The sequence below is a fragment of the Hordeum vulgare genome, chromosome 6H, assembly GCF_904849725.1.
Source record: "Hordeum vulgare subsp. vulgare chromosome 6H, MorexV3_pseudomolecules_assembly, whole genome shotgun sequence".
Classification (NCBI taxonomy): domain Eukaryota; kingdom Viridiplantae; phylum Streptophyta; class Magnoliopsida; order Poales; family Poaceae; genus Hordeum; species Hordeum vulgare.
Genome location: NC_058523.1, coordinates 459079546 through 459097890, shown reverse-complemented (window position 1 = coordinate 459097890; position 18345 = coordinate 459079546). Strand labels below are relative to the sequence as shown.

General features: G+C 49.4%; 2 protein-coding genes across 8 annotated transcripts; both read left to right on the top strand.

Annotated features, from left to right (window-relative positions):
• The first annotated feature begins 360 nt into the window (after positions 1–360).
• Positions 361–6514, top strand: LOC123403370 (protein Brevis radix-like 2). 5 transcript variants are annotated; one of them, XM_045097312.1, is made up of 7 exons: positions 361–701; positions 1131–1285; positions 2887–3072; positions 4834–5294; positions 5393–5531; positions 5634–6031; positions 6121–6514. In XM_045097312.1, exons 3-7 carry the CDS (start codon positions 2968–2970, stop codon positions 6197–6199), a joined length of 1182 nt encoding a protein of 393 aa, XP_044953247.1. In that variant the 5' UTR covers positions 361–701; positions 1131–1285; positions 2887–2967; the 3' UTR covers positions 6200–6514. The 5 variants fall into 5 exon arrangements, with proteins under 5 accessions (XP_044953247.1, XP_044953244.1, XP_044953245.1 ...); XM_045097309.1 differs by having other exon boundaries at positions 5631–6031; XM_045097310.1 differs by having other exon boundaries at positions 375–701; positions 1112–1285; positions 2910–3072; positions 5631–6031.
• A 100-nt stretch (positions 6515–6614) lies between these two features.
• LOC123403371 lies at positions 6615–13540 on the top strand. 3 transcript variants are annotated; one of them, XR_006611460.1, is made up of 3 exons: positions 7170–9090; positions 9196–9247; positions 13177–13540. XR_006611460.1 is itself a non-coding variant. In XM_045097313.1 (2 exons), the coding sequence occupies exons 1-2, from the start codon at positions 6784–6786 to the stop codon at positions 13293–13295; spliced, it is 309 nt and encodes a 102-aa protein (XP_044953248.1). In that variant the 5' UTR covers positions 6615–6783; the 3' UTR covers positions 13296–13540. The 3 variants fall into 3 exon arrangements, 1 of the variants encoding a protein (XP_044953248.1); XM_045097313.1 differs by lacking the exons at positions 7170–9090; positions 9196–9247 and adding an exon at positions 6615–6973; XR_006611459.1 differs by having other exon boundaries at positions 7170–9247.
• Positions 13541–18345: the final 4805 nt, after the last annotated feature.

Below are 18345 nucleotides of genomic sequence, written 5' to 3'. Positions count from 1 at the left end.
CCCGACAATCAACCTGTCCCGTCTCAACCTCAGCAAAGGGTGCACCGCCCCGTCGGCCCGTCGTGTGGCCGGCAGATACGACACTTTGTGCGTGCACCGCCTCGCCTCGCCTGAGACCGCCATCCCGACCGCCGTGCAGCCACGGCGGTCCGTCACACGCCCCGCACCTGCGCAACTTTAGCACCAACACGTTACGTACGGGTGCCATGCGTGGATAATGGGGCGGGGCCCTGCGCGGCGGCCCACCCCGAGCCCACGGTGCCGGCGCGCCACGCATGCAGGCGGGCGATACGGACGGCGCCCGACCGACCGACCTCGCCGGGGCTATATAAATTACTCGCCACTCGGGGAGGCGCACTGCTCGGTCGGCGTGCGCGTGCTTTGGCAGCGGCATTCGCTCGATTTCCAGGGCGGATCAGACGGCCGGGAGCGAATCCGGGGGATCCCGCCCCCACCAGCCCCCCTCTCTGCTTCCTCCCCTCCCTCCACCCTCTGCCCCTCCCCTTCTCGCCAAAAAAGGGAAGACAGAAAATAAACCTCCTCGTCGTCAGTTGCTCAAGGGGGCGTCATCCGATAGCTCCGCCGCGCGGCGTCGTTTCCGCGGCGATCCTGCAGCGGCTCCCCGCCGCCGCCGCGCCCGCGAGGATCCGTCTGTTCCTCGGCGCATTTCACCAGAGGAGGCAGCAGCAGCCAAGAAGAAGGTACTCCCTGTTTTTTTTTCTTTCCCGAGAAGATCTTCTCAGTCCTGGCCACGCATTCGGGCTCTGTTTTTCCTTTGCGACTAGTATACTAGGGCATCTTCGTCTGCCTGCTCTCCTTTGTCTGGGCGCCATCGAGTTCGTTGCGACGTTGATCATTGAGATCTCCAACCTCTCGCCCGGGTCCATCCATTCGGGGGGGCAATCCCATTGTTTCCCACTGTTACCTTTTTCCCGTGGCGTGGACGCCCTCCCACAGCAATGAGTGCTCCACCTCCTCCTCCTCCGTTTCTTTCCCGGGGGTTCGGCTCGTGCTGATTTGCACACCGAACCTTCACATTTAGCCGCTCACTTGCATCATCAGCATCATCATACTAACTGGAGTATAACAATAATCCTCCCCTCTTGCTCAGCTGCGTGTTGAATCTCCAGGATCATTCGGCGTCAGGAGCAGCAGCCAGTGAGATGAGATGACCATTCAAAAAAGGATGCAGCAGTGAGCGAGGGGGGTGATACGGACACCACCACTGTTGGTCCGTTGCCGCGTGGCCAGAATCGCTGCTGTGATCGGGACGTCTTCGGAACTGGTAAGTGCACTGCCTTCATTTGGCATTATGCATATCCGTTCTTCTTCTTTTGTTAACACATACTATATCATATATCCGTTCTTCTTCTTTTGTTAACACATACTATCTCATGCATATCCGTTCATGATCTGCTTATTAGGGAAACGTCAGAATAGCTGGTGTTAAATATCTGTGTGACACTGTTACCTTCATCTTTTCTGAGATGGCGACACTGTCATGTTAGCTAGCTAGCGGGGGCAGTGGCCATGTTGGATTTGTGTCGTTGGTTCGCACTTCGATTTTCATAGGGACCCACTGCCAGTGACCGAGAGCTTCCTCGGGGTCCTGGGCCTTAAAGGGCCTCATGGACCTATCCAGGCAGTATGTTAGCTGACCTGCTGTCTCTCAAAGCAGACAGAGGAGCGACAGGGATCAACATACAGAGAGGGCGGGTTGTAGTTGTACCGCTCGTAGTTACTGTTACTGTTCTTTATCTGCGAGAATTACGTCCGTGGTCTTTAGACAGCGACGATACATACATACACTTACACACAAGATCTACGCAGAACCTTCTCTGCGCCCACTGTACTTGCAGCAGCGCAGATAAATTCATCGTAGTATTTGAATGAATACTCTACCGAGCCTACCCGTCCTCTAGCTCTAGCCCGCCGATCCCACCGGCGGCTCGCAGCATCCACCAGCGATCCAGCAGCACCCTATCACCATCCTCAGCCTTGCACCGATACATGCATGCAATCAACCTACCGGCCTACACCACACGCCGCAGTTCTCTGTCCATAGCCTGCAGTACAAAGCAGCAGCCCCCTACGCTGACGCCCCGCATTGACTCGGTTCCTTGCTCCGCGGTGCCCCTACCGCGCAGGCCTAGGGGGGGGGGCAGCCCCGCCGAGACAAGCATGGCATTGCGACAGTGCCCTGCAGCCCGAGCGACATGGATGAAGCTGGCTAGCTGCTAGACCCGGGCGCCCACCCCGGCGCGTGCAGACATGCATGGGGGGGCCCGTCGCGCGCGCGTGCACGCTCCCGATCGGCATCGCGGGTGCCCGCCCGCGCGCCCTCGCCCGTACGGCGATGGCTGTTGCTGCCCCCGCGCGTCGTGTGGTTGCTGTCCGTCCGCGTGCGCGCGTTTATGGAGTCCCCAAAGGCTGCGGCCGGAGGCAACAGATGCCAGAGTAGCGGCATGCATTAGGCTTAGGGTGGCCGGCGCGCGCACGTCGTCGGCACTGGCTGACTGACCAGGAATTTATGCCGGCCGCGCGCGCTCTCGCCCAAACGGCCGGCTGGCAATGCTTTGCTTTGCATGGCCCGCAGTGCACGTGTCCCTGCTCTCGTATGGACGTGACTGGTGTTGCTGCTTTAGTATTGGATTTGTATTAACTTACTGTTAAATTTTAAATTTGTGATACTTATTTTGAGATGAAGGGAGCACCACGTTCGATGCTGAAATATTCATTTAATCCGAGAAGAGACCCTTTACTTACACATGCTGCCCACTGCATTGGAGCTTCTTAACCACTCATTGCATTTCAGTTGCATTTTCTTTTGCATGAAGCTTGATGTCACTCAAGATAAGCATCAACCAACAATCGTTTTATATGCAGTGTGATCTGGTCTGTCCAAGCAGGGGAGAATTACGTGATCGACGACAGATCGAGTGGCGGGCGTGAAGGAAAGAAGCGAAAATGCTAGCATGCATCGCCTGCTCGACCAAGGACGGTGGAGAGGACGGCTCCCGTGCTGTCGGCGCACCCAACGGCAGGGACGCCGGCAAGTCTCTCACCTCACAGGTATGCCTGTCGTGCAGTAGTACCGGCTACCATCTGCATCTTCACCTACTTACTTACTCCGGTGCTTTGCCACTGCGTCCCAACAAATAAACGCAGTATCCCCTCCCGTGGAAGAATAGATAGCTCAGAGAGTACCACGTACGCATGCACTCATCAGTCGATTGAATGCCCTCTGCAACTACTCGCCGCCCCCATGTATGTCCTCCACATTTGAAGAAGAAGACGAGGGAGCACAACAGTACACTACACACACACAGCCAGCACGGCATTCCAGTCTGGTTTTCAAATGAAAAGCGAGAGAACGGGTTTCCAAGTGGAAGTACACATGACACATGACAGTGCACTCACATTTCCAAACATTCTTGGGCAAAGTTGGTCAAGGCCCAGGGGGAATATGAGTGAGTACTAGACGTGGTGCTGCTTTTGCTTGCTAGATCGACCCCCACGGCGCGCAAGCTTGGGAGTCTGGACGAAGGATGTGATTTGTTCTCGTCGCTTTTGCTCCCCCACATTCCCCTCGCCACCTTTCGCTTCAAAGAAAGAGCAAATCACACAAGATGGAAGATGCTAATGGGGCCTTTCCATCCTGGAAAGACGCTCTTTGGTTGATTTAACCCTGGGCCTTACTCTTCCAAGCCAATATTATACTACTCCTTCCTCTGTCATCTTTTTTTTTTAAATAATAACTCCTCTATCATCTTTCTTTTACACGAGTTTCAAATGTTGCTGCTCACGCAAGGAATAAAGGTGGGCCGTAGCCCGTAGCAGCGGCACTCATTCCGTGTGGTCCTTACATGGGCTTGGCTATGCTAGGCCTCTGAGATAGGCCCGGGCCTCTTCCTCCCTGCGCCATCCATCCGGCCTCTCTGCGTTATCATGGCACGCCTCGAGTGTCCACTGTCCCCCTGCACACCTTGGCCTCCTGCACGCTTTGCCTTTTGCAATCTTCCAAAGTGCACAAATCTTACCCTAAGACAAAAGTAGTGCAAATCTTAAGCAAAAACACGCTGGCTTATCATGATCGGCACCAGCTGCGGTGCCGCTTTGTGTTGTGTTGGAGTAGCACGCAAGTGCTTGTTTGTTCCTTGCTTCAGACAAAAGATGTCCTCGCTGGACTAATTAGGGCACGGTGGTGCGCTTGGCCTTTGTATCATTTCTGCTTCGTACGCTTCTGCTAGGCAAAAGTGTGCCGTCACTCTATGTCGTTAGTTGCTACTAGTTAGAACAGCGTCTATCATTAAACACCCACACCCGTTGTTATGATTAAGGCTTTGCTTAAAGACTGAATCATCGGGTACTAGGCTTGATTGATCTTGATTCGTGGTGTCACGCCACACCATTCAGAACAAACTAATGCACATTCTAGACCTAATATTTTGGATGTATTGGTGCCTTGATGGATGGTATAAGTATAGCAGAGCATGTACTAGCAGAAGAAAAGAAAGAATAAATGAAGTAATAACCGTGATGGATGGTATATCACACTAGAGCGAGACGTTTGATTGCAGGGGGAAACAGATTCGTGACACTGATATGGTGATGTTGGAAGAAACGTGTGCCTGAATATTCAGCTACGCCCCGGCAATCTAACGTGGCGTTCCTTTCCTCCGTTGTTTTTGTTGGGTCCTAATCGAACAGTATCAATTGATACGCGCTAGTACTATATGCTGCTAACTAATTCGAGTCACAAACTCACAATTGATATCCCTACCATGAGTGTTAGTGATCTGACTGACGGAGCTCCTGCAAATGTGCTTCCAGCTCAAGGACATGGTGCTCAAGTTCTCCGGCTCCGGCAAGCACTACAAGGCCACCGGGAGCCCATCCTTCAGGGGCAACCGCTTCCACCGCTCCAGCAGCCGGCTGGCCGCCTACCCGGGCATCGTGGACGACTCGGGCTTCACGTCCGACGGAGCCAGCGAGGCGTACAGCTACACGAGAACAACGTCGACCGCTGGCGCGCGCACCGCACCGTCGACAACGTGGGACATGCCCAAGATCAACCATGGCTTCCTGCCGCACGTGAGGAACCCGAGCGCGAGCTGGATACCGAGCATCGGGGAGGCGGAGGAGGAGGACGACGATGACGATGAGGAGACTGTGGTCCTGGAGGAAGACCGCGTGCCGAGGGAGTGGACCGCGCAGGTGGAGCCCGGCGTGCACATCACGTTCGTCTCCATCCCGGGCGGCGCCGGCAACGACCTCAAGCGCATCCGCTTCAGGTTTGTGCCGATCGATCGATGCTTCGATGACGGTATCGTGAGTTGAGACTCGTTCAATATTGATAATGAACTGATGAAGCAACAACAACAAAATGCAGCCGGGAGATGTTCAACAAGTGGGAGGCGCAGCGGTGGTGGGGCGAGAACTACGACCGCGTGGTGGAGCTGTACAACGTGCAGACGTTCCGGCAGCAGGGCCTCTCGACGCCGTCGTCCTCCATCGACGACGCCATGCAGGTCAGTCGCCGCCCGCCATGTATTTATCTAGCGGTGAACATCTCACTTCATCCGTGTGATGATCGATTATCATTTGAAACTGTGGGTTTGCATGACAAGCAGAGAGAGTCATTCTACTCCCGCGACGGCTCGACGAGGGATAGCCCGGTGGTGACGGCGGTGAGCAGGGGGGAGCGGCCCATCACCCGGACCACGTCGTACAAGGCGGCGTGCCACCCGTCCACGGCCGTGCCGGACCCGTCCGACCAAGTGTGGGCGCACCACTTCAACATGCTCAACTCGGCCGCGGGCGCGTCGTCGATGCCGTCGAGCGCCGGCGCCCCGGCGCCCTACGACGCGTCGCGGGCCACCACGTCGTCGCTGGACGAGGCGTCCGTGTCGGTGAGCAACGCGAGCGACCTGGAGGCGACGGAGTGGGTGGAGCAGGACGAGCCCGGCGTGCACATCACCGTCCGCGAGCTCGGCGACGGCACCCGCGAGCTCCGCCGCGTCCGCTTCAGGCACGCCCACCGCTGGCCGACCACCTTTGCTGTTGCTGAGTATCGCGTGCTTCCGTGAATTAACCGATGGTGTGCGTGTGTGGTTGCAGCCGGGAGCGGTTCGGCGAGGAGCGGGCCAAGGTGTGGTGGGAGCAGAACCGGGACCGGATACACACGCAGTATCTGTAGCGGCGGCCGAGACGCCGCTCGAGTGAAGCAGCTAACACGTACGTACGTTACGTCAGGTCCAGTCCAGTCCAGTCCAGGAGGAGTCTTAGGTTAGAGTGATGGTGTGATACTTACTGTACTAAGCTAGTGCTGCCGTTAGTTCATTCGTCTTAAGAAGCAGCAGTTTTTCTTTTCTTTTTTGGAACTTGAGAAGCAGCAGGTTGATGGTTCAGGCTGCTGCGCCTTGTGTAAAATGTGATTACCGGATAGTTACCGGTTCTTTTGTTTTTCTTGGATCGGTTTGTATCTTGCTGAACAGTGTGATTCGTTTGTTTCTTTGTTTTCTGTACTCTAGAACCTGCTTTGTGGAGCTACGACCGCGTTGTCCCCCGGCGGCGCGCTCTCCCCCGGCGGTGCGCTCCCTCCCGGCGGCGCGTCTCTGCTCGGCGGCGCGGTCCCTCACGGCGGCGCGCTCTCTCTCGGAGGCGCTACCTCCCCGACGCGTGCTCCTTCGGGACGGGTGATAGGCCTCGTCTCGGCGGCGTGCCCTTCCCGCGGCGAGCATCAGGCGCTCCGTTTTCGGCGCCGCACTCCCTGGCGGCGGGATGTGCGGGGTGGCGGGCGGTATGCGGTGGCGGGTGCGGTATGCGGCGGATCTCGTCTCCGCCAGTCAGATCCGCCTCGATGAAGGGGTCCTATGGCTTCGATTGGAGGCGATGAGGATGGTTCTTCTCGATGCGGACGGGAAGACGGTGGATGCTAGATTTCTCAAGGATGGAGAGCGGATTGACATAGGTGAGATCGTTTCATTTCCATGTCACTTTGCTAGGGTTCATGATAGAATTTCGGTCACCGGAGTTGGTGGGGAGGACCCTGACGGATTCATCACTCCGGTGGGCGGCGGCACAGTTGGTGGGGGAGACGACCATGGTTCTGGCCCACCGTGGCGTCCCCCTCCCCCGACAGGTGGGCCTGGGCCGGGGGGGGGGGGGGGGGGGGGGGGCGGACCCGTTGCAGACGGTGTGGATGGACGACACGTGGACCTGGAGGGATCGAACCGCTGCGAGGCGAACGTGACTAGGGTTTCAGGATCTCCGGGTATAAAACAAAGGGCGCCCCCTCCTTTGCCCACTTTCGATCTCGAGGATAGTCTTGCGCATTTCTGGAGTGTCTCGTGCGGCGCTCGCGCTAGGGTTAGCCAGAACTTCTCCTGGTGGGAAGGGAAAATCGGGGGGGGGGGGGATCCCCGCTCTTATGCGCAAGTAACTGTTGCTCCTCCTCCTCCTCTTGTTCATCCTCTACCCACCCAGAAATCTAAGATGAGAGGGGACGGTTTTGGTGCGGGGCGCCATGGTCGTGGTGCGGGGAGGTTCAATCGAGGAGCCGGACGGGGTTTCGACTCCAACGTGTGGTAGCGCAAATCAGAGACAGGGGCTTCTTCGACCAGAGCCTCTGGATCTGATGCGTCTGGATTTGACAAGTGGGATGCTGCGGCAGGAGGAGAAAAAGAAGATCGCGACCACGAGGAGTCGTGGAAGGAAGGGGGTGAAGGAAGATCTTCGCCCCATCATGATGGCAAGGCTACTGCAGACAGGCAGGCCGCCCCTCCTCACCAGGAGAAGTGGGGAGGGGGGGATCTGATGCTGGGGAAGGAATGCCCCTGTGAGAGATCGGGATCTTCCTGCTAAGCCTGGTAACATCATCCCTTTTGCTTCTCCTTGCCAGATCTGTCATGCGATGGGACATACTACTGCTAGATGTCCTCAGGCCATATGCGATAGATGTAAGAAAAAAGGTCATCTGTCTCTGATATGTGCAGAGTTCATTCCTTGGGAATGTATGCCTGTGATGTGTGCTTTCCAAGCTAAGGGGCAAGGTTTCTTTTACATCCTTGATCTTAATGTTGAGAGACAGTCTAGGGATAGAAATCACAACATCATTGTTACTATCACTGAAGGGTCTGCACTCACAAAAGATATTGAGGCTGAGCTGAGTGTGTATGTAGGCCAGGGATGGAGATGCTCTGCTAAATTCTTTGCTCCTCAGAGATTTGTTATGAGAATGCCTAATCCTAGGGAAATAGAACATGCTTTGTTTGTAGAGCATGTGAAGCTTAAAAAATGTGGGGTTAGTGTAAAATTCTCACCTTGGTCTGATTATTTGGAATCCGAGGGGTTACTGGAAGTGGCTTGGGCTAGGATTGGTAGGATCCCAATTAACAAAAGATGCAACAAGACTGTTACTTATGTTGGAGGGCTTGTGGGAATTACCTTAGAGGTGGATATGTCAACCCTCAATCGACCTGCGTCGGTTAGAACTAAGATTGGCTGCAGGCATGTTGATCAAATCCCAACTTCTGCTGAGGGGGTATTGGGGAGTCGTTTTTACAAGTTTACTTATGAGGTGGAAGAAGTGTTGATTAAAAACACTGTCACGGAGGAAACCGCGGTGCCTGTTGCACGCGATGATGCCTCTAAACAGAACCTGACACCTAAGCGTAAACATGAACATCGTGATAATGAGAAAGATGATAGTTATTCTGAATCCTCGGGGGCTAATAGATTTGGCCAGTCATATAGGGGGGAGGGGGTAAAAACTGTCGTTTGCCCTCCCCGGAGAAGGAAGTGTCAGGATCTGAGGAGAGCGAGGAAGATAATGAGCTGCTAATTGAGTCAATGCAGTTGGATCATGAGAAGTACTTAAAAGACTCATCTAAGTGGATTGTGCCTGTTCAACTGGATAGAGGAAACAATACCCCGGAGACACATAATGATCTGAAGGATGTCTAGGTGACTTTTAGTTCTGTTGTCCGAAAATCCCTGTCATATGCAGATGTTGTAACTAATAATTGGCAGGTGTCGGAGCTGGAAGGGGAGGCTGATCCTAACATGAAAATCTCGTGTGATTATGTGGTACTGTCACCTAAAACTGATCACAATGTGGATGTGATTCCTACTCCTCCCATTGCTTTTGAAGCTGCCACCAGGTTCAGTAAGAGAAATACATGTGGGATGCAGGAGAAGGTGGAGGACAGAGCGAGGAGGTTGGCTAGTAAGAGAGATCTGGAAGGTAATCCTCAGCTTCGCAATAACTCTTTTAGTGTCCTTTCTGATGCTGAGTTGATTAGTAGAGCTAGCAATATGGGGGTGATTATTCCTGATGATAGCTTTGCTTGTATTGATGTGCTTAGAGAGCTGGAACAGGTTAGAGAAGAGCTTGACCTTAAGAAGAAAACGAGCCATGAAAAACAGGAACATGACATGTTTATCACCAATGGCTTGGGACATAGTACCCCTGTTAGCTTAGAATGGCTGGACCAAGATGAAACAATTTATGAAAATGAATCTATTACTAAGTCTAAAAGGAAAAAATAATAGAAAACCTACTGTGAAGATTTCTAGACCTGTGACTAGAAGTCAGAAAAAGAAAGAAGAGAATGAGGGAGGGAAATGTAACTCTACCATGTCCCCTGGTGGAGTTACTCGGGGCAAAATTCCACAAGAAGCGTTCCAAATGAGAGGTCTCATTTGGAACTGTCGGGGGGTAGGCAAGAAAGGAATAGCCACCTGCCTCACTGACCTCATTCGTGATCATTCCCTGGATTTCATGGTCTTGAAAAAAGATTTGTCCCCTAAATGCCTCAGGAGGCTGGACCCCTTTGGTCTGTTTAACTGGGAGTGGATTCCATCCAGAGGTAAATCTGGAGGGGTTTTGTGTGGAGTTAGGCACGACACTCTGGACATTATATCCTGCACCAAAGGCAAGTATATCTTGCAAATGGTACTGGATGATAAGAGAAAAAAGATAGTATGGGGTTTGTTGGTGGTATATGGATCTGCTCATGAGGAATCCAAAGAAGAATTTTTGGTGGAGCTGGCATCTATGTGCAGTAATATGAAAGTACCGTACATAGTGGGTGGTGATTTTAATATTTTGAGACACTCCGGGGAGAAGAATAAGAGCTTCTCTATCTGCAAATCCACGAATCTTTTCAATTCAGTTATTAATACTTTGGCATTGAGAGAGATCCATATTAGTGGGGGTAAGTATACCTGGACCAATAATCAAGCTCATCCTACTTTAGAAAAACTTGATCGTATTGTGATGTCTGAAACATGGGAAGACTTATTTCCTCTTGTTTCGGTCAGGAAATTGGTTAGGGAGATTGCTGATCACAGTCCTCTATTGCTTAGTTCGGGGGAGGAGGGGAGGGATGCGCCTAAACCTCGTGAATTTTGGTTTGATCTATCTTGGATCAAAGATGATAAGTTCATCCCCGCTGTTAGCAGAATCTGGTCCAGGCTTGTGCAATCTGTTGATCCCATAGATATCCTGAACATTAAGTTGAAAAGGATTAAAACCTACTTTAAGGGGTGGGGCTCAGATAAGTTCGGCCGTGATAAGAAGAGAAAAGAAGAGCTTAGGAACGAACTAGCTCATCTGGAAGAATTGGAGGAAGAGGGTCCGCTGTCGCCTGAGTTATATAATAAGAAAGTTGACGTCGACTTCGAGCTTCATGAGTTGTTGGTTAATGAAGAAATCTACTGGCTGCAGCAATCTCATGAGAGATGGTTGTTGAAAGGAGATATGATACGAGTTACTATCATAATATAGCTAACGGCCATAAACGGAAGAACACGATTCACTCGCTTAAGATGGGGGGAGAAGTGATTGAGGGAAATGAAAATCTTATTGCTCACGCCACTGAGTTCTACAAGGAACTATTTGGTCCTGGTCACGGCAATATTTTTCATTTGGATCCCGAGACATGGTCGCAGGAGGAGAAGCTGAGTGATGCTGATAACGATACCCTGTGTCGAGATTTTACAGAGGCTGAAGTTAAAGATGCTTTATTTGATATGGCAGCAAATAGAGCTCCTGGTCCAGATAATATACCTGCTGAATTCTACCAGGTGTGTTGGGATATTGTCAAGAATGACATTATGTCACTGTTTCATCACTTTCATAGGGGAGCGCTTGACGTTAAGTCTTAATTACGGAGTGATTACCTTGCTGCCTAAGGTCTCGGGAGCTGATAGAATCCAACAATTTAGGCCCATCTGCTTACTAAGATGTCCCTATAAGCTGATCACGAAGGTGCTGGATAGACGTGCAGCTTGTGTAGCTGATGCTTTGATTAGTTCCACACAGAATGCTTTTATAAAAGGGAGAAACATTACGGATGGAATTTTGGCTCTGCATGAGATTCTTAACTATACTCATGTGAGTAAAAAAGTTGGCATTGTACTGAAGCTTGACTTTGAGAAAGCTTATGACAAAGTTAACTGGGACTTCCTTTTGGAATGTCATAGCATGAGAGGCTTTAGTGAAACTTGGTGTGGTTGGATTAAAAAAATCTTATATGATGGTAGTGTGAGCATTAAGCTTAACAATTGCGTGGGGCCTTATTTCCATAGTGCAAAAGGGGTGCGGCAAGGTGACCCGCATTCCCCGTTTCTTTTTAATCTTGCTGCGGAATGCCTTGCGAAGATGATTAAGAATGCTCAGCGGAACAAGCTTATTGTTGGCCTTGCGGCAGATCTTATTCCTGATGGTATTGCTGTGCTGCAATACGCCGATGATACAATTATTTGTATCGAGCATGATGTAGAAAAAGCAGTCAACCTGAAGTTGCTGCTTTACATTTTCGAAATGATGTGTGGCCTTAAGGTCAATTATCAGAAAAGTGAGATTTTCACTGTTGGAGGGGATGAGAATGTGATTAAAACCTATGCTAATCTGTTTAATTGTGATATTGGTAAGTTCCCTATCAAATACCTTGGGATGCCTGTCAGTTATACTGCTTTGAAGAATTCTGATTGGGAATTTATTGTGGAAAAATATATGAAGTGGTTCGAAGCCTGGATTGGCAATGCTGCTTCCATGGGTGGTAGACTGACTCTCCTGGATTCTGTTATCACCCAGATCTCCATTTATCACATGTCTATGTGGCTCATGAATAAAACATTCATAGAGAGGCTGGATAAACACAGACGTAGTTTTTTCTGGCAAGGCAACAACAATAAGAGGAGATACCATATGGTGAAGTGGGGTAGAGTATGTAGATCCAAGCAGAAAGGGGGGCTGGGGGTTAAAGACCTTCGCAAACAAAATATTAGCTTGATGGTGAAGTGGTGGTGGAAATTGGAGACAAAGAAGGGTGTCTGGCAAGATATTATCAAAGCTAGATATCTCAGAAATAAAACTGTGACAACTGTTAAGCCCAGATTCTCTGACTCACCCTGTTGGAAATCTATTCTTAAGGTCAGAGAATTTTACTTAGTAGGGAGAAAAGTTAATATTGAATCTGGGGATATTGCCAGGATCTGGCATGATTCTATTGTGGGGCTTCCTCCTTTCAAAGTCCAATTCCCTATGTTGTTTGATATTTGCAATGATACAGAGTGTACGGTGAATAGGTTATGCCAGGTTGATGATCACTCCTTTTTTAGGAGAAGATTAAACCCTGAACTTAAAGACCAATGAAGGGAGATGCATAGGACTATCTCTGGGATGGTGCTGACCAGGGACAGTGACAAAATTACCTGGGGTATGACTGGGAATGGGAAGTTTAGCACTAAGTCCATGTATAGGTGGCTAGAGAAACCACTACATGGGTGTCATTATAGATGGATTTGGAAGGCAAAAATGCCTTTGAAAATTAAGATTTTTATGTGGGCCTGGGAATCCTTGCTGTTCTTTTTGTCATCAAAAGGAAACTTCCCAACACCTTTTCTTTGCATGTCCTGTTGCTAGGGTCGTGTGGAGGTCGATTGGGGTCACCTTGGGGACTGACAGTTGTCCTAATTCCTACTGGCAATATTATTCTTGGTGCAATGTTTTTTTACCTGCTGGTGGAAAATATTATACGGTGGGGCTTGCAGCTGTATGTTGGGCTCTTTGGTTGGCCAGAAACAGGGCTACTTTTGAAAATAAATTGATCAAAACTCCCTTTGAGATTATTTTTTTAATGTGTTCGTTCCTTCTATATTGGGCAGGATTGCAGCAGGAGGGCGACGCAGGAGAGCTACGTTCTGGTGCGGAGTTGGTAAGGACTAATACCATGCAGTTGATGAAGCTCTGCGAGACAGCGAGGCAGGGGATCACAGGAGGATGAACACGTTGTCCTTTGATGATCTCTAGGGGATATCCTGCTAGTTGTTAGCTCGTATATTTGGTCAAGTTCTATGCATACGGTTTTGCTGTATTAGAGACTACTTTTCCCTGCTCTGCTTTGATTAGTGGCTTTCAGGCTATGGCAGTCGGTTCGATGGCGAGCGGCTGTTCCATAGATGAAAGTTGGTAGTCTGCGAGAGCATGTTGTCGTACCCAGTACTTTTCTCTGTTTTTCTGTTGGCAAAACGTTGTGATACTGCTGTATTTCCGTTCGAAGTAATGAAAAGGGGTGTTATGCTCGGTTTAAAAAAAATAGAACCTGCTTTGTGTAAGGTGAGTGCTAGCAGCCGGCCCAAATTTAAGCCGGTCGAGCGCTGCCCATCCGATAAACGTGATTAGCATCGTCTGATCTACGCATTTTCGTGCGTCTCTCTCCTTCCTTCTATTTCTCCTTAATAATAAAGTATTGCTGGCTTTTATGGTTCTGTAGTTTTTTTAATTAACCCGCAGTCCATTTATAAATGAGACCAAACTGTTTTTTCACATTTTACACAAGACCCCCTTACTTTCATGCTAAATAACTCGCGGTCTAAATTGTACTCAGAGTGAATCATTTCTTTTTTACGTAAATCCCTTATATATGCGTTAATAACCCCGAAGTCCATTCGAAATAAATATGTATCTTAAACCGTAAATTCAATTTAAACATGTTATATATGAAACTTGATTAGAAAAATGTGTAGAGTTTGAATATGTTGTTATTTTACATGTTAAATATTTTAAAATACTATATAGGATACAATGCTAATCAATATTTGTTTTTGTTTCGTACATACTATCTGTATTGTAACATGTAAACTTAAGCATCAATATTTGAGAAATGATATAATCTTTGGACATGATGTACTTGCATTAGGTTCTTTTTTTACATGTTTTATAATCTAAGATCTTACGCACATGCTTTTTTTATAGTATCCACGCGCGTTTTTATCAATGGACTATACTTTTTTTAATATTTATTTGTGCTAGTCTCTCTTAGTATCTCTAAGAAAGTCAACTGCTCCTTTCGTTGCACGCATAAATCGCCGACACCGTGGTCGCGAAGTCTGATGCAGTCGCGAACTTCATCCCCTTCGCAGATCGACAGCTCGCGCCACCGCCGCTGGAATTTTTGTCCAAAAGGACCCCTGTCGAACGAGATTGCCAAAAGAGACCAGCTGCGAATGGAAAGGAGGGAAAGGACCCCCACCCCGGGTGGCGGCAGGCGCGCCATGCGGCACATGGCACCTGCCGCCACCGCACGAGGCGGCCGTGGGGCCCGCCGCCACCGCCCGAGGCGGCTGGGGCCTGCCGCCACCGCATGAGGCGGCCGTGGGGCCCGCCGCCACCGCCCGAGGCGGCTGGGGCCTGCCGCCACAAGCTGAGGCGGCCGGCTGGTCACCCCGTTCCCGCCACGCCTGCCCGTAACGGACAGCGCTGGGTGGGCCCTGCCGCCACCTCCCAAGGCGGCCGGCCGCTCTGTGCTGCTCTTCCCGCTCGAGGCATGCGGTATTGGATGTATTTCGCTGACTACGAGGCCGCGCTTCCCGCTCGAAATTTTGCCGCTCTAAGTTGCATGCGGTATTGGATGTAGTCCATCCGTTCCAAAATATAAGACCTTTTAGGTATTTCATTCGGAGACTACATACGGAACAAAATGAGTTAATTTATACTCTAAAGTATATCTATGTACATCCATATGTAGTTTATTGTACAATTTCTAAAATGCCTTATATTTAGCAACGGAGGGAGTTTATTTTTTACGGAGGGAGATTTCCTAAATATAAGTTTTTTAAGATGTATTTCCTAAATATTTGTACCAGAAGACTACATATGATGTATATGGACTCATTTTAGAATGTAGATTCTGTCATTTTGCTTTGTATATAGTCATGTGCGCCTAAGTTTCCCGCTGCAGTTTCCCGGCTAAATTCCCACGCGTTATTTTCCCGCCTAAGTTTCCCGCCAAATTTTCCCGCTGCAGTTTCTCGTTTTCGCGCCCTTTTTTTCCGCGTAGACATCCGGCAGGGCCTATAAAAGGAGGCAGGGAGTGAAACTCTCTTCACCATCAGCCAGACTTCAAAGCACCTGCACCTCCATAGTCAGTATGAGTTTGCCTTGTTCGGATCAGAGCATTAGGCCTAGGAAAATGCAGAGTGCAAGCTTGCCTCGGGGGGTGGAAGCAGTTCGATGTTGGTGCGGAGATGTCTGCAAGGTGAAGGAGGTGACGGATTTTTCAGATTGGTTGGGCATGAAGTTTTTCATGTGCGCCAATTATGAATCTGATCCACCCGAATCTATTTCTGCGTACGTCAGGCCTCCGGTATGCTCAAGTCATCCAGATTATTGTTATTTGATATTATTGTTTACTTGAATCTGATCCATCCTTTAGTCTCCTCCTCCTCTCTGCATGTACTATCGTTGGATTGACACGGAAATGCCGGACTGGGCGGTGACCGAGATTCGTGAAAGAGGTCGTCGTGCATGGGCTAGCTTGGACTTGGAAGAGCGTCGTGAGAAGGCTGAAGCAGAGGAGAAAGCAGAGCAGAAGAAAGAGTGGGAAGATTACTGTGTGGAGCAGAGGGCTTTTCTTGATGAGATGAAAAGGAAAAATCAAGAAGAGAAACTTCGGTTGGAGGAGGTTTACAGACAGCGGGAACAGGCCCGTGAAGCTGACAGGGAGAGAAAGAGAGAAAGGGCTCGTGCCGCCAAGGCAGCAGAAGAAGCTGGTGATGGAAAAGGAAAATATCCACGCTGGACTCAGTAGATTTATTTTATTGTATGTTAAGTTGTCTTAGTTGTATCTTAATTTCTGTAAGATGTATCTTAATTTCGGCAAATTGTATCTTATTTTCAGTAATGTGTATCTTAGTTTCCGCAATGGGTATCTTAATTTCAGCTACGTGTATGTTCATTTTATCCCGCCATTTATTTTCCGCCTCGCTTTCCCGCCATTTTATCCCGCGTATAGCTTTTCCGCCAATTTGTTCCCGCCTCGCTTTCCCGCCCTCGCTTTCCCTCCCTCGCTTTCCCGCCTCGCTTTCCCTCCTCGTTTTCCCGTCATTAGTTATTCGTCTCGCTCTGCTGCACCTATAAAACCCCCTCCAGACCAAGGTGGGTAAGGAGTGTGCTGAAAATGTCTCATTATCCTTTCGATCGTAGTTTTCATAGTGGTATGTCCGAGTGTGTTGTGCGCTTAGCTAGCAATTTCAAGATAGATAATAGAATAGTTTCATGGGACGAACTCATCAGTAGTGACACGCTACTGAATGAGGTTGCCGACGCATTAGCTAGGAAGGGGTGGCCTGCAAGGACATATGAGGAGATTCGAAAAGAACTTCTGCGGTTGAATGAAAGATGGAAGAAGAAAGGCCAACACATACGCGGTGGAGGTGGAGTAAAACATCCTTCTTATGGATTGACGATAGTGAGGACGAAGACGATATCTTCATGCCAAGTACCAAGAGCGCGTCATCGACGAAGGCCAAGAGCGCATCATCGACGAAGGCCAAGAGTAGCGCTTCGTCAAAGGGCGAGAGCTCTGCATCGTCGAAGGATGACGACGACTTTATGTAGTTTTTTTATGAACTCTACATCTTAATGTATCTTATTTTATGTATGCTATTTTATGTATGTTATTTTATGAATCTTATTTTATGTATCTTATTTTATGGAAGCAACTTCAAACATATCGAGAACTTTTATTTCATGAAACTACATAGATGTCTTGTACGTACATCTGAAAGTTTGAAACTGACATAGAGAGATGCAATTGTTCGCACACATACATAGACGAATCACCCTATGCGACGACGACCAGCTGGCCTTGCCCGACGACCGGAGGGTGACAATCGATCAGGGGGTCTGTGTTCACGAAGACCACGACCGTACTGTCTCTCGTGTTCCTGTGTCTGCGACTCATGCATAGGTGGTGGAGTCTGAAATCCATATTGAGATGATGATTCTAAATTGTAGGTGAATGGCTGTGACTCAGAATTGATATAAGATGGACCAATAACGTCCTGCCCGAAAAAATCATTTATCATTCCTCGGAGCGTGCATTGAGTATCATGGGTTTCTGTGAGTATTTCTTTCTGTACGCCACGCTGGGTATGTTCATCTCCCCATGATGGATCATTAATTTCCTGCTCCACGAAAAAATGTTTTTAAAATAAACTGTGTGTAGCAAAAAGATGTGTAAATAGAAGTTATGTAATTGCTTATTATAATTGTACATACCTGACCGCTGTTGTAGCTTTGTGCTCCCTCGCTTGTCTCAGCCCAACGATTCTCCTCGGGCATCCTAATCCCTCGCGTGGGCAGATATGGCTGAGATCCTTGAGTGTGTGCGCCATATGCTGTATATGCATCCTGCTCCACGAAATGAGTCTGTTCGGGCGTCGAACCTAAATCTGGAGCATTTACCTGTGATGTCTGCCCATGTATTGGTAGAGATGAGTCATGTCGTGGAAGTGTCGGCGTAGTATTAGGACCCTCTCTCCCCACCGCATGGACGACGACGGCGCCGCACTCGGTCTAGCTGACCTCGGTTCCGGAATGTTGTACGCTGCAGTGACAACGTCGTTCTCTGTACCGCATCTCGTAAACCTTGTGCTGACGAATTCGCTAATTTTTTTAAAGAATGACCTGCCTTTAGGATCAATTCCCTGGGCTAGCATTCCTTCCCTCGCCATCGCTTGTACTTGCGTGCAAATATCAATCTGAAAAATATCGTTGTTCGTTGGTTAAATTGTTCATGAAATGATGGACCTAAATAGCAAGATGTTGATTATTACCGCGGAGTCACGATAGTAAGCTGATGATGTGTCCATCCGTCTCTGCAACTGTTCCATATGCGTTGGATGTGTTGGCATCGTACGTGGTTCACTCGTCAGTCTAGTACGCGTGCTCATGCGATACCAATTATAGTCCGCTTCTGTCGTAGTTGCATCGTACGTTCTGCATAAATAAATTAACATTACTAAATTGACATCACATTCTGTATTTTATAA

Bases quoted from the DNA above. Each gene is read 5' to 3' on its own strand.
- LOC123403371 (XM_045097313.1), top strand. From the start codon at position 6,784: ATGTGCGGGGTGGCGGGCGGTATGCGGTGGCGGGTGCGGTATGCGGCG. The intron at 6,974-13,176 runs GTGAGATCGTTT...TATATTGGGCAG, and splicing joins TGGAGAGCGGATTGACATAG to GATTGCAGCAGGAGGGCGAC.
- LOC123403370 (XM_045097309.1), top strand. From the start codon at position 2,968: ATGCTAGCATGCATCGCCTGCTCGACCAAGGACGGTGGAGAGGACGGC. The intron at 3,073-4,833 runs GTATGCCTGTCG...ATGTGCTTCCAG, and splicing joins GCAAGTCTCTCACCTCACAG to CTCAAGGACATGGTGCTCAA. The intron at 6,032-6,120 runs GCACGCCCACCG...GTGTGGTTGCAG, and splicing joins CTCCGCCGCGTCCGCTTCAG to CCGGGAGCGGTTCGGCGAGG.